The following is an 11,901-nucleotide window of genomic DNA, read 5'->3' as shown; positions in this document are numbered from 1 at the left end:
GATGAATAATAGACCTCTTGAGCCACAAGTTGTGTCTTTTGTGTTTTGAGAGCTATTTTATGACCGGTTCCGCGTAACAGGTCGAAAACCCCTTACGCATAAGGGTTTGGACATTAGGAATCGTCGACAACTGCTCCAGGAAATCGAAGTTTGTTTCTTTTCGAATTGTTTGCAAATTTCTGTCATTTTTAAGACCTTCGCACAACCTTATTCAGACCTACTACGGCTACGGCATAAACTTCATTCGCGGCCGGTGAAATAATTTTTATAAAGATATTTCTTGTTTTTGAAAAGTCCTAGTAGCCGGTACGGAACTTGTTTACCTTAGACTGGTCAAATCAAAGTAGTAGAAAAGTATTACAATTTTTTTTAAGCTTATGGAGGAAAATTAACATAAATGATTTATCATTCTGCACTCTGCACTTAATTTCCTTTACACAGGATGAAACATTTTTGCTTCGCCTCCAGGCAGCATAGTGATTTTCGGGGTCATCAGATTTAAACATTTTTCTACATTCTCTATTTGAACGCATAAACTGTTCGAAGCTAATGATAAAGGTAGGTTTAAACACTAGCCCAGCAAAATAAGCTGATTCATGTTTTAGTAGCCAATTGCGTTTGTGATCATTTTCAAGATAAGAATATGCAAATATACCTTTGCGAATACGTCTATAGATGTCAGCGAGATTTGGGGTTTCTAGCATCAATTTACGGATTTCCTGCAGAGAATAACCTTTTCGTCATAAATGTCATTTTCAAATAAGCAGGACTGGAAGACATACAAACTGACACTTCTGAAATCGCTAGAAAGTAAAGTTTTGTTTATGATAAAATCGCATGTTTGCCTCTAAATTTTAAAGAATTTGTATTGCACCAGAAAGCTATGAACATTTTTGTTATTTCAAACGAATATTTTTACTGAATAACAAAGTACGTGATGTTTTCTATTAGTGTAATTTTTATGGAAAGTGTTTTATTTGAAGTATTCGTTTCCTTCCGAGAATTCTAGATAATGGGAACAATAATAGCAAATTTACACAGCGATGGAAACTTTCATTTATTAATGGCATAACATTCGAAAACCCTGTCGCATGACGTCACACGTAGTGGTATTTACATCCTTTCCTATGGCCTTCGTGACCTACAAGTGATCTCTACGATGTTATCTACCCGTAATAAATGTTAAGTATCGCATTTATAGCCATTAAGCTCACGGAAAAGACACAAGAGGTCTGTGCAGAACATAGGCTAAATTTTTGGTGAGAGATTTCAAGAAACAGCCGAAGCCCGACTTAAGGTACTGACGAGAATTCTGAATCCAAATTCTTATTGTGTGTATAACCGACTGCGGCACATTCTCGTTATCTAGGAAGATTAACACTACAACATGTCGTTACAACTAGTGTTTTTTGCTAAATTTCTCGAATAATACTTGCTAGAAAGGAAGATGTAGTGTGTGAAAGTATTAATTTTTTTCAAGGTTAATTTTATCATAGAACGGCGGGCAGTTTTGGCAACATTTTTTTTTTTTGCCGAATTGCCTTGCCAGAAGCCGCAACTTTTTCATTTTACTAATTACCACATTGGTGTTCTACTTCTTAACGAGGTTATTCGATATTCAGTATCAAAGTGCAATTTAGAGTCAAGATTATCCCTGGAAATTCCAAGCTATTATTTCTTAAACTTCATTGCAAAATTTTTACAACTTATAATAACTTTGAAGGGTGTTTTCAACGATAAATATAAGAATTCTCTCGGCAAACAAAGAAGGCAATTATAATTTTTATTCCATAGTCTTTTGTAAATAAAGAGGAGTCTATATGCACGAAACCCTAGGACTGACAATAGTGTGTTAATTATTATTTTTTTATTTTTTAAAGAGAAAAAGGAAAGGTTTTTGATTTATAAATTTTAAACAAACGTTCAATGTGGCTGTGTTGCTCTTCTCGGACCGCACTTGTATCCTAAAATAAAAACTGGCCCTGAACACAGACAGGTTTTTTTTCCACGCCACGTCTTCTTTTCAAGTGTAGCGAATAAAAATGCCCCGATTTCAAATTCGCCCTTTGAAGAAATTAATAACGCCGTATGTAGCCGGCGCTTGTAAACTGTTCATGACAAGCTGTAAAAATAACCCACGAGTTGTTTCATTTTTGCATTTGTTTTTCAAACCGCCTGTGGAAAAAAATTAATCATTCATTGGTTAAGTACGTTTTTTTTATTGTGTTCACAGTTGAGTCGCTATAGGATATTCTAGTGTGGAATGTTTTCTAAAACATTAAGTGCGAAATGTAATAGCACCAAATACAATGAAGGTTTCAAAATCAAAATTTCCTGGAACAGCACCACGTGCAAAGAAAGTATTGAGGTGAGCTCTGATATTCAGAAATGTATCATCGTCTTTGTCACTCTTTCAAATATTCAGCGAAAGACAATTCTAAAATCGAACCTTTCATGATAATCATGAAATATGAGGCAATTAAAGCATAGCTGTTGAAACACCGTGTAATATACTAGTTGGTGTAATGCCTGCATGCCAAGTTTTGATCTTTATTATTCGTTGTTGTTTTTCTAAGTTTTAATCCATTTTGTATATATTCACAGGTTCATATCCTTGACTTCATCAATATTCCTTCGTCGGCATTTTCCACAATCATTTTGAGCGTCACTGTAGTATATCATTATGAATATCATTACTATTGTTATCATGATTGTTATTACCAATTTAACGACGAAATATAAAATGTACTCCTGCCAGGCTTACGAATGTAATGTACAAACTTAAGCACACAAGCATCTGGGAGTATTAATACACGAGTACGATTATAGTTTAAGATTCAAAATTGAAATATTAGCATTTTAGAATTGAGGGAAAGCATATTGTTTGTACAAAGCGGCGAATAGTATGTCAAAATCTTTTAGTTTTGTTTGCGTCACCCCATAATCGGTCTCAATCGCCTCCTTTTTGAAATTTATGCCATCCATTACCTGATAATTCGAGTTTTGCTTAACTTATTCAGTCTCAATTCGTCTCTCTTGCAATAAGTTATTTTGCCCATGTATAATCAGTACATTATCTTTTTTTTCGTTTTTCGAAGTGGTTTATTGATGTATAAACAAATTAAAGATGTTTAAAAAATAAGTGTCAACTCGGTATTCTCAGAATTTTTGACCAGTTGGTCGGTCTCTTTTTGTTTTGCTATAAAATCGAAGATTGTTGGGCATCAGTGTCGCCCCGTCCCTTATTGAAATACATTTTGAAATATAATTCTCATTATAAATATTTAAGGATTAGGGCTGTTAATCATGTGTCTTGTTGCTTCATAAAAAGTGTGTTTTAGAATGATTCAGTCGAGAACTGCCATCAAATTGGGGGAACATGCAACGTAGAGTTTTCGATACGATTAAGAATCGTGAAGCATTGCTGTTATTCCAGAAAATAATTATTACATGTTTACTCTACCTTGCTGAGCTACTTAGTTAAAACACTCAAAACCCGATCAGTTTTCGATATAGAAAAGTCTATTTCATGATATTCACTTATTTCTTAAAAAAATTACTACTCGTACATCCATTTTGAGAATTGAGACAGGAGTTTCAAATTTTTAAGTCCAAAAATACAAACGTAACTTCTATCGTGTCTCTGAAATTGCGAGGTTAACACTGGACACAAGAACGTTTTGCCATGTTTACAATTTGATAATGAATTTGAATATAGATTTCTTCTTTTGTTATACTCAGTCACTATTCACAATATTATTCATAATACGATCGATAATCACCCCTTGGCCTTATGCAATTTTGAAATTCAATCCGTTATGACATCCTCTGATATAAGCCTTTTTAGATAATTTAAACACGGTGCACCTGCCGTAACTACTAAAAAAACTTTTTGATGTGGTTGTCATTTTTGTTTACATGCATTTTTAACTTGCAATGCTTGGGATTTATTATTCTAGGTTTCATTTACCAGTAGAAACTGTAAAATCGTTTCTTTCTCGAACCTGATAACCAGATCTAGCAGCTGCAGTTATTATAGACTTTATATTTTAAGGTGAGAATATTGCATCTTGTTTTTCTCCCCTTCTTAGGTATATTGTTACATCAAAGACAAGAGTTGTATTTGCTTTCAAATCGGCACAAAAGTTCGCTCCATATTCCACAGCTATTTTGCGTTTTTAATCTGACGGAAGTTTTGCACTTGGATTTTCGCTCATTAAGGGCCTAGGTTGTTGAGCTATGATAGAAATTTTTTAACTTATGACCCGTTATGCCTGCTCACACAATCCTATAGAAAACCATAAAGAAGGCTAACGCAGGTCCGAACAGGTAAGCGCGAGCTGGTCCGGAAAAAAGCCGAGATGCTCGACAGTCGCACGGCTCAGTTGCGTTTTCTGTTGAGAATACTTATTGCATACTTAAACTTAAAGGAATGCAGAAGTAATGAAATATGTTCCGTGTTTCGATTATTGCGAGTTTCTTTTATTTTTTTTGGCTCGAGGAACCAAACGAAAGGTTTTTATTTATTTATTTATGTTTTTATAATGTAAAACTTTTATTGTAAATGTCCAGTACGCGCTCGTCTTACCGGCGTCTATAATCGCGCCTGGGCTTTTTAAAATTTAAAAACGCACAGGTCATATATGATAAGATACACATCAACTTGGTGAGGGGGACCGAAAGGGAAGATATTTTGTTCGGGGTCATTGCGTTCGGATTGGGTGCAGTAAGACTTGATCGCTTTGGGTGATCGCCATTACGTGACTCTGATGATAACTTCTGCTCAGCGAGTCGAAACCTATCGTGCATTGTAAATGTAGGAGAAAATTGAAAAAGTCCAAAGGCAATCGGTAGCTATAACTGAAGACACTTCAGCCCCAGAGCAAGTCCTCTGAGACTGAAGACTCTAAATTGGACTTGCAACAGATTCCGCCTTACTCTAGCGTTGTCGAAACTGTTGCCGATGAGAATCCACAACTGGATTCCCCTCACCAGGACACGATATTTGAAATTCTCATAAGACAATTTTGGGATATTGATTCATTTCTCCAAGACCCTGAAGACAAGATGACATGAATTTCGTTGAATAAACAAGACTTGGACAGACAGACAGACAGACAGACAGACAGAGAAACGACCCAATCGACAGACACACGAACTGACGGATATGGTAAAATAGATAGATAAACCCAGACGTGTACGGAAAGACAGAGGTACACGGAAAGTAAACACACCATTTCAAAGCTCTAGCTACTTGATTGGGTTGCCCCCTTGTTTTTGCAAAAGGTAAGGCTAATGTTTCCTGTAAATGATCATTGTTTGTGAATATTTCAATGTTTAGTATTCGGTGTTACATATTTTTGAACCGAAAATCTAAAAAGATTTACAGTGGGATTAATCATAGTTGAAACTAACTGAAAACTTATACACCTCTGATTATACTTTTCAGCCGTGGGGTCACGATAAGCCCCTGAATTTCAATTCCACTTGACACTCCTCTTACTTTGGTGGCAAACGCTGTGAAGTATTGTTCGACGGAATTGGAATCCTTTGGGAATCATACAACCAGGTAGTTTTAAAGCATACTTTTAACAAGTGGGTGATTCTCTACTATGCTTACTTATCATGTTTCCCGAAGAGGCTAATTGACGTCAACTGCTTTCTCCACCAACAGGTGCATGGTGAAGCAAATCCTCACACTTTTACGTGTGGCTGTCTTTTTGTCACCTCTTTTATCAGCGTCTGTCGCGGATATGTGTGTCACGCCAATCTGTCGTTGCATATCTCATCCTAGTTACAACGTGACAGTCCTTTGCCATACAAATGACGTAAAATACGACTTAAGCCATTCCATAAAGAAGTCAGGAGAAATCGTAGCTCTGTATGTAAATCATCTTTGCTTCATTCTTCTTTGGTATGCAATGGTTATTGAACTGAGTGGAGCGCAATTTGTTCTAAAATGATACGCGTGATTTCAAAATCAAACGAACGCTCAGAATAATTGTGATTTCAGACTAAAATTGCACAAGACGAAGTTCAACAACCATTCGATCACTTCCATTTTAAAATCGAAAAATTGAATCGCCAAGATACAGAATCTTTGTCAGTTCAGGAATTTATTTGCTCCCATGTAGATCCAGTTTATAAAAAATGAGGAACCGGGAACAGATGAAAAGAAAGAAAAGTTTGGAGACAAAATTTTTTGTTTTTGTTTTTATTTTCCTGCGATTTGATTAGTTATTTTAAACCAGCGTTGAACTTGGATTGACTGATTTGTTTTAGTATTGGTTTTTTATTGACCACTTTCAAAAATGGCTGCCGGATTAAGATTCTTTTGTTTAAATTCAAATTAGCCTTTCTGGCCTCGCTTGAGATAATGTATTCTTTTAAATTTTGTACTGGAGAACGAAGCCAGAAAGGCTGATTTAAATTCAAATAAAAGAACATTTATTAATCCGGCAGTCATTCATGAAAGGGGTCAATTGGCTGGGATAAAGATGCGACTTAGAGCAAAATATTGTGTTAAAGTGAAAGAATACCATTTCTGAGGGCCAATCAGATTGCAGGGATCACCAGAGAATTGAATGGAGGTGATGAAGGGTGAAATCATCTTTGAAAATTGTCGTAAGGGCCACAGTAGAGAATTTTGCATCCTTGCTAAGGCGGATTAAAGACGAAAGATCCATGTTGCACTCTTCGATTGAGCGTCATAAACTTAAATCAAGGTTATCACTACAAGCAATCTGTAGAAAGGACTAAAATATCACAAGGAGCAAATGAAAATTCAAATTAAAAATTCATTCCCTCAACTTTATTCTCATTTGAATCAAATCTAGTAATCGGATCATTCGCTTTCTTAAACCTTTGTGCCTCTTCTTACCATACGATTCGCCCGTCTGAGAAGTCTTTAGCAGTGGCATATTTTAATGTCAGGAACCATTTTTAATGCTGAAAAAATATTTCAGTCTCGCAGTATTATCAAATTCTTCAGTTAGGCATTTTGTAGTAGACCAGCTTTATTGTTCTCTGATTTATTGATTTATCCTTCTTTTTCTTATCTTGTTCTCTCTATCTATTTTTATTGTAAGCCATATTAAAACTAGTTTAATTTGGCCGCCGAACAAAACAAGACAAAACAAAACAAACAAAAATAAAAAAAGGCAAAAAATCTTTTCCTGGGCAATTAAGCTGGAACCGGTACACAAAGATTTATCCTACTAGAACAGCAGTAGTATTTTACTAAGATATGGGACAAAAAGAAGCAGCTTGTGTTTATTGAATTATCATTGGATCAAGATAGAATGAATTATGCTAAAGTCTTCTAACAAACAGTATCCCTTTAATTAATGATACTATATTTTTTAGATCAGTCATAGATGAAAATGCCACCAATATACCAGAAGGTACATTTGTCAAGTTCACAAATTTGAAATACTTGTAAGTATTTTTAATAACCTATAATTGAACATACCTTCTAGGTTTATTCGCTTTTTTTCTCCCTTGGCCTATTGGCATGACAACTTTTTATTGTTCAAAGCATACTCATATATTTTCAAAAATCTGTTAAATAAACGTATCCTGGATCACTATACTGCGGTCGACCAATAATCATAATGTCAAAAAAAAACGAAAAAAAAACAAACATTGTAAACTTGTCAGTTGTATACCACATGATCGTTGCCATATCTAATCATTATTCATCGAGGTGGAGGTGAATAGTGGTAGATGTTTTCCAAGCCGTGAACTGGCGAAGTAAATATCCAACACTTTCACAGACACGGAGGTAAATGATTGTTGTAGTATATAACTCACAGAAAATTGATTTGTCTCTTCGGCTGCTCGGAGCTCAAGAGTACTGGCCAGCCTTTCCCAAACTAGCCAATCAAGGTGCACGAAAAGCACTATTCACCTGTGTGGTATATACTAACGATTAATATTCGCTAGTTCAGTAGGATGACGCATGAAATGTGAAGAATCTTAGTGACTGATCGCTGGTTTGATTTTCTCAAAGGGAACTCAAATTCAAGAACCTGAAGACCTGGAATGGGAATATTTCTCAGGAGTTACCTTCTCTCGAAGCGATTTCCTTGGTGACTATGAGCGTCTTTGCTCCTCCTATACACGTTCTAAAGGCGCCAAAGCTTCAACGCATCTCTGGTGCAACTTGGAGCAACGCTTGCACCAACAGGACACTTGTAAAGAATCAAACTCACATAAACGTAACGCGTTTTCAAAAAGGATTGTACGACATTTATCCAAAGTCCTTCTGTCGTGGTTCACGCTACGTCGTCGAGTCAATATCTCGCCTATTTGCCAAGTATGGTTTTATAATTATTTTCGATGAAAAATGCTTCGCTTCAGAGGTGACGGTAATTCCAATGCACCGATGCTGGGACAGCGCCAATGAAGCTCTATATGTTGAATACTTGTTAACTCCATTAATAATAATCCTCAACTTGACCGTGTTTTTTACTATGGCTACCACGAAAACACTCAGAAAACTACCTTGTATGTTGTTAGTCGCAAATTTAGCCATGAGTGATTTTTTCCTAGGAGTTTATTCCCTTGTTATCACGTCATCACGTCACGCAGTGACGTATCAAACCTTCGTTGGCGTGATGAGCTCTCTCTGTCCCGCTCTTGGTTTTGTGTGGGTTGTCGGGCAATTCGGAGCGGCTCTGTCTTCATTGCTGCTGACTACTGAACGATACATAGCAATTATCTTCTCTATGAGACCAAGTATCTCTGTCACAACAAAGTTATGCCTCTATTGCATGGCTACCTCATGGACAATAGCTGTATTTATGGCATCCCTACCATTCTTCGGTGTGGGTACGTACACCACGACTACATTCTGCCTTCCAATTCAGCCTGCGAAGGGAATCCCTCATTCGTTTGCATACAGCATTAGTGTCGTCGCAAATGGATTCCTGTTGTACATCATTACAATTCCTATGTATCTCCATATTTTTGTTCATGTGAGGAAGTCAGGGAACCGAATGGGTGTAAAGCGAGATGGAAAACTGGCCAAAAAGATTTCAATCTTGGTCGTCAGCAATTTTATATTTTTTCTTGTTCCAGTGTTTATTGGCGTGTTGTGGTTAATGACCCAGACCTTCAACAACGTTTCCTTAACGACCAGAGAAATTTTAGTCGGTTCATTAACAACTGTTTGTTTTAGCATCAACTCCTTTTTAAACCCTCTTCTCTATGCATTTAGGGACAGAAGGTTTCGAGTCACATTAAAACATAGATTGCATCGTCTTATTCATCCAAACACCACTTTTGTTCAACAAGTCAGCTACAGATCTGCGGCCGATACAAGATCTAATGCCGGAAACAATATGAAACTTCAATAGGAAAAAACGATGGAAATAAACGTATTAGTGATAAATTGTAGTAGATGCCAAAACACATCTTTAAGCGGCAAGTACTAGATAATTCAGCGGCTGGAAATTGAACTTGTAGGCACCAGCCTTTGAGAAAAAAATTAGTTTAAAGAGGTATGCTACAAAAAGAAAAGCCTCAAAACCATGAAATATTTATCTCTGCTATTAACTTACTACTTACCGAGTTTTAAATTTCAAACGGTAACCCAGCGTTTCGAAACTGTCTTCAAATAGGCTGAAAATATGAGTCTAGATCCGCCACTTTTAAAGACAACTTAGTAATCTAGCCCAACAGTCGCAGAACATCGTGAGTCACAACTTGATGTTGAAAATAGCTTCTGCTTTGGTTAAAGCAAACAATTACAACAGCAAAATTACTTGAGTCATGGGTGTCTTTTCTGTGATATGTCAAACCATCTAATAAGGTATATTTATTGGTTTTCGCTTTGCCCTTTCAAAGGAAAGACGCTCAACATGTCAGCTCTTCTAAACCCGCTAAACATTTGTATTGATCATCATTTCCCACTCAAAGATGACAATCTTTCCAAATTTCTTTAGAAGGCATCATTTACCTCAGTGTATAATTATACGATCCCAGCTTTGTTGTATTCATTATCGTTAACGGCTGTACAGCAACTATTTGCACAAGTAGGAATTTGGTGATTCGTTGGATATAATAGCGCCAAACAAAATCTATGCCTGGTTAGCTCATGTTATAGAGTGCCGGACTGCTGTGCTGGAGGTCGAGAGTACAAGCCCAAGGGTCTTAACATAATTTAGGAGAATGTACTGCCTTTGCTATGACATCTGCAAATGGTTAGACATTCTAGCCTTCTCGGATGAGGACGAAAAAACCATAGGCCCCGTTTCCTGCATCTTGTTAGAACTGATTAACAGGGGAAGTAGAGGAACCCACACAATTATTGCAAGGAGTAGGGAACATAGCTCCTGAAGTTGTGTCTGACCTTGATTCTGAAATTTGGGGCATCTGCAAAAATTCCCTGCTCAATACAGTCTGGCCAAAGTCCACACCTAAAGGGCCGACAAATCCAAGAAAAGGACCTTTGAACGATCAGTTAGTAGCGCCTAATATAAGATGGGAAATTAATTATAGCAAATTCAAATTTTCGAAAAATAGAATTCTCGAAAACTTAGGTTTTTTGTTACCTTTTTATTAGCACCAGTTCATTAGTCGTTATCTGTAATTACATAATCATTAGCACTTTGATCCTATTTAATGCTCTTTTTTTATTTCAAGAGTTGTAAATAACTGAAGAAGGTCTCTGACCGAAACGTTTTTTATTCAATTTTTTAAATTTTTTTACGTCAGAAGTTGTCCATCCTCGCAATTTTTTTTAAACTTTCTACGTTCGTGTTTGCTGTGAGGTTTGGACTGCGAATCTTTATTGATCCTCCTGGCGCGGTGCACCTTAGTTGGCCTGAGAGTTCCACTAACGACTATATATATATATATATATATATTAGTGGGCATATTTCCGGCAGTAATAAGTTTTTTGTTGGGTATGATAACAAATATCACTGATTTCTTAGTGGAGGGAAAAAATCTCAACGTTGGTGTGCGCTACGCGTGCTTACAGGATCGCAAGTATAGACACATTAGAGATAAAATTAGATAGAATAAGAAAGATCGCAGTAATTTTGAGCTAGATCATCAAAATAAGGAGAGATGAATTTTTTCTTCTGGTAAAGAGCGTGGGAGAAAGAAAAAGTTTCAAGTCCCCATCAGCTAACAAACCTCAGACCGTTAGATATTCCGCTTTGATGCACTTTCATTGAACCACAAACTCTATAAGGTGGGTTAAGCCATTACTAGATCATGGCTAATCGCGTTGTCCAAAGACTCATCGAAAGTAATAAGAGGAAAATCAAGTTTCATACTAGTTCTTGTTTGCATGATTCTCGACAGACTACTTAAAGCCATTTAAAGGATGTTAAAGAAACGTCCAAAATTTAGCATAAATTAAATGAAAAAGGTATTATTAACGAGAATTCTAACGTGGAAATCGTACGAATAAAAAGAGAGAAATAGAAGGAAATAACATCAAACTACACTTCAGCTTAAATCATTGTCATATTTTACATGGCTCCCAGAATACAAGCAAATCTCTTTCTGTAACATCATAAAGACAATCAAAATGAAAATCAGACCTGGAAAAAAAAGGTCTGATTTTCACTATTGCTATTTCAGGTCTATTTCACTATTTCAGGCCTGATTTTCACTATTGCTCAAATAGTGCTTTACTGCGAAGGATCGTGCATATATACGTTTCATAACCGCAGTTCATACATATGTTTCATATGTTTGTTGTTGTTTGATTTATCATCTACGGGTTTATGTCGAATTAATTTGATGGCCTGCTCCCAGTTGGCTTGTTAGCTCAATTGGTAGAGCGCTGCACTAGTATCGCAGAGGTCAGTGGTTCGAATCCCGTACAGGCCTGAAATTTTTTTCAGGTCTGATTTTCACTATTGCTCAAATAGTGCTTTACTG

General features: G+C 36.4%; 1 protein-coding gene across 4 annotated transcripts; it reads left to right on the top strand.

Moving 5' to 3' along the window:
- The first annotated feature begins 432 nt into the window (after positions 1–432).
- On the top strand, positions 433–9,771 carry LOC111347013 (putative glycoprotein hormone G protein-coupled receptor). 4 transcript variants are annotated; one of them, XM_088739229.1, is made up of 7 exons: positions 997–1,297; positions 2,234–2,368; positions 2,605–4,054; positions 5,450–5,569; positions 5,675–5,881; positions 7,366–7,437; positions 8,012–9,771. In XM_088739229.1, exons 5-7 carry the CDS (start codon positions 5,679–5,681, stop codon positions 9,357–9,359), a joined length of 1,623 nt encoding a protein of 540 aa, XP_088595355.1. In that variant the 5' UTR covers positions 997–1,297; positions 2,234–2,368; positions 2,605–4,054; positions 5,450–5,569; positions 5,675–5,678; the 3' UTR covers positions 9,360–9,771. The 4 variants fall into 4 exon arrangements, with proteins under 4 accessions (XP_022810000.2, XP_088595355.1, XP_088595356.1 ...); XM_088739230.1 differs by lacking the exon at positions 2,605–4,054; XM_022954265.2 differs by lacking the exons at positions 997–1,297; positions 2,234–2,368; positions 2,605–4,054 and adding an exon at positions 433–558.
- Positions 9,772–11,901: the final 2,130 nt, after the last annotated feature.

This window comes from Stylophora pistillata, chromosome 11 (genome assembly GCF_964205215.1).
Source record: "Stylophora pistillata chromosome 11, jaStyPist1.2, whole genome shotgun sequence".
In the NCBI taxonomy this organism is placed as follows: Eukaryota; Metazoa; Cnidaria; class Anthozoa; order Scleractinia; family Pocilloporidae; genus Stylophora; species Stylophora pistillata.
The sequence above is the reverse complement of the archived record's forward strand: the minus strand, read 5'-3'. Positions and strand labels throughout refer to the sequence as shown.

What these genes read in the sequence shown, in the direction of transcription:
- LOC111347013 (XM_022954265.2), top strand. Translation starts at nt 5,679, where the DNA reads ATGGTGAAGCAAATCCTCACACTTTTACGTGTGGCTGTCTTTTTGTCA. An exon ending in TCAGGAGAAATCGTAGCTCT is followed by an intron (nt 5,882 to 7,365) that starts GTATGTAAATCA and finishes TATATTTTTTAG; the next exon opens with ATCAGTCATAGATGAAAATG. An exon ending in TTCACAAATTTGAAATACTT is followed by an intron (nt 7,438 to 8,011) that starts GTAAGTATTTTT and finishes ATTTTCTCAAAG; the next exon opens with GGAACTCAAATTCAAGAACC.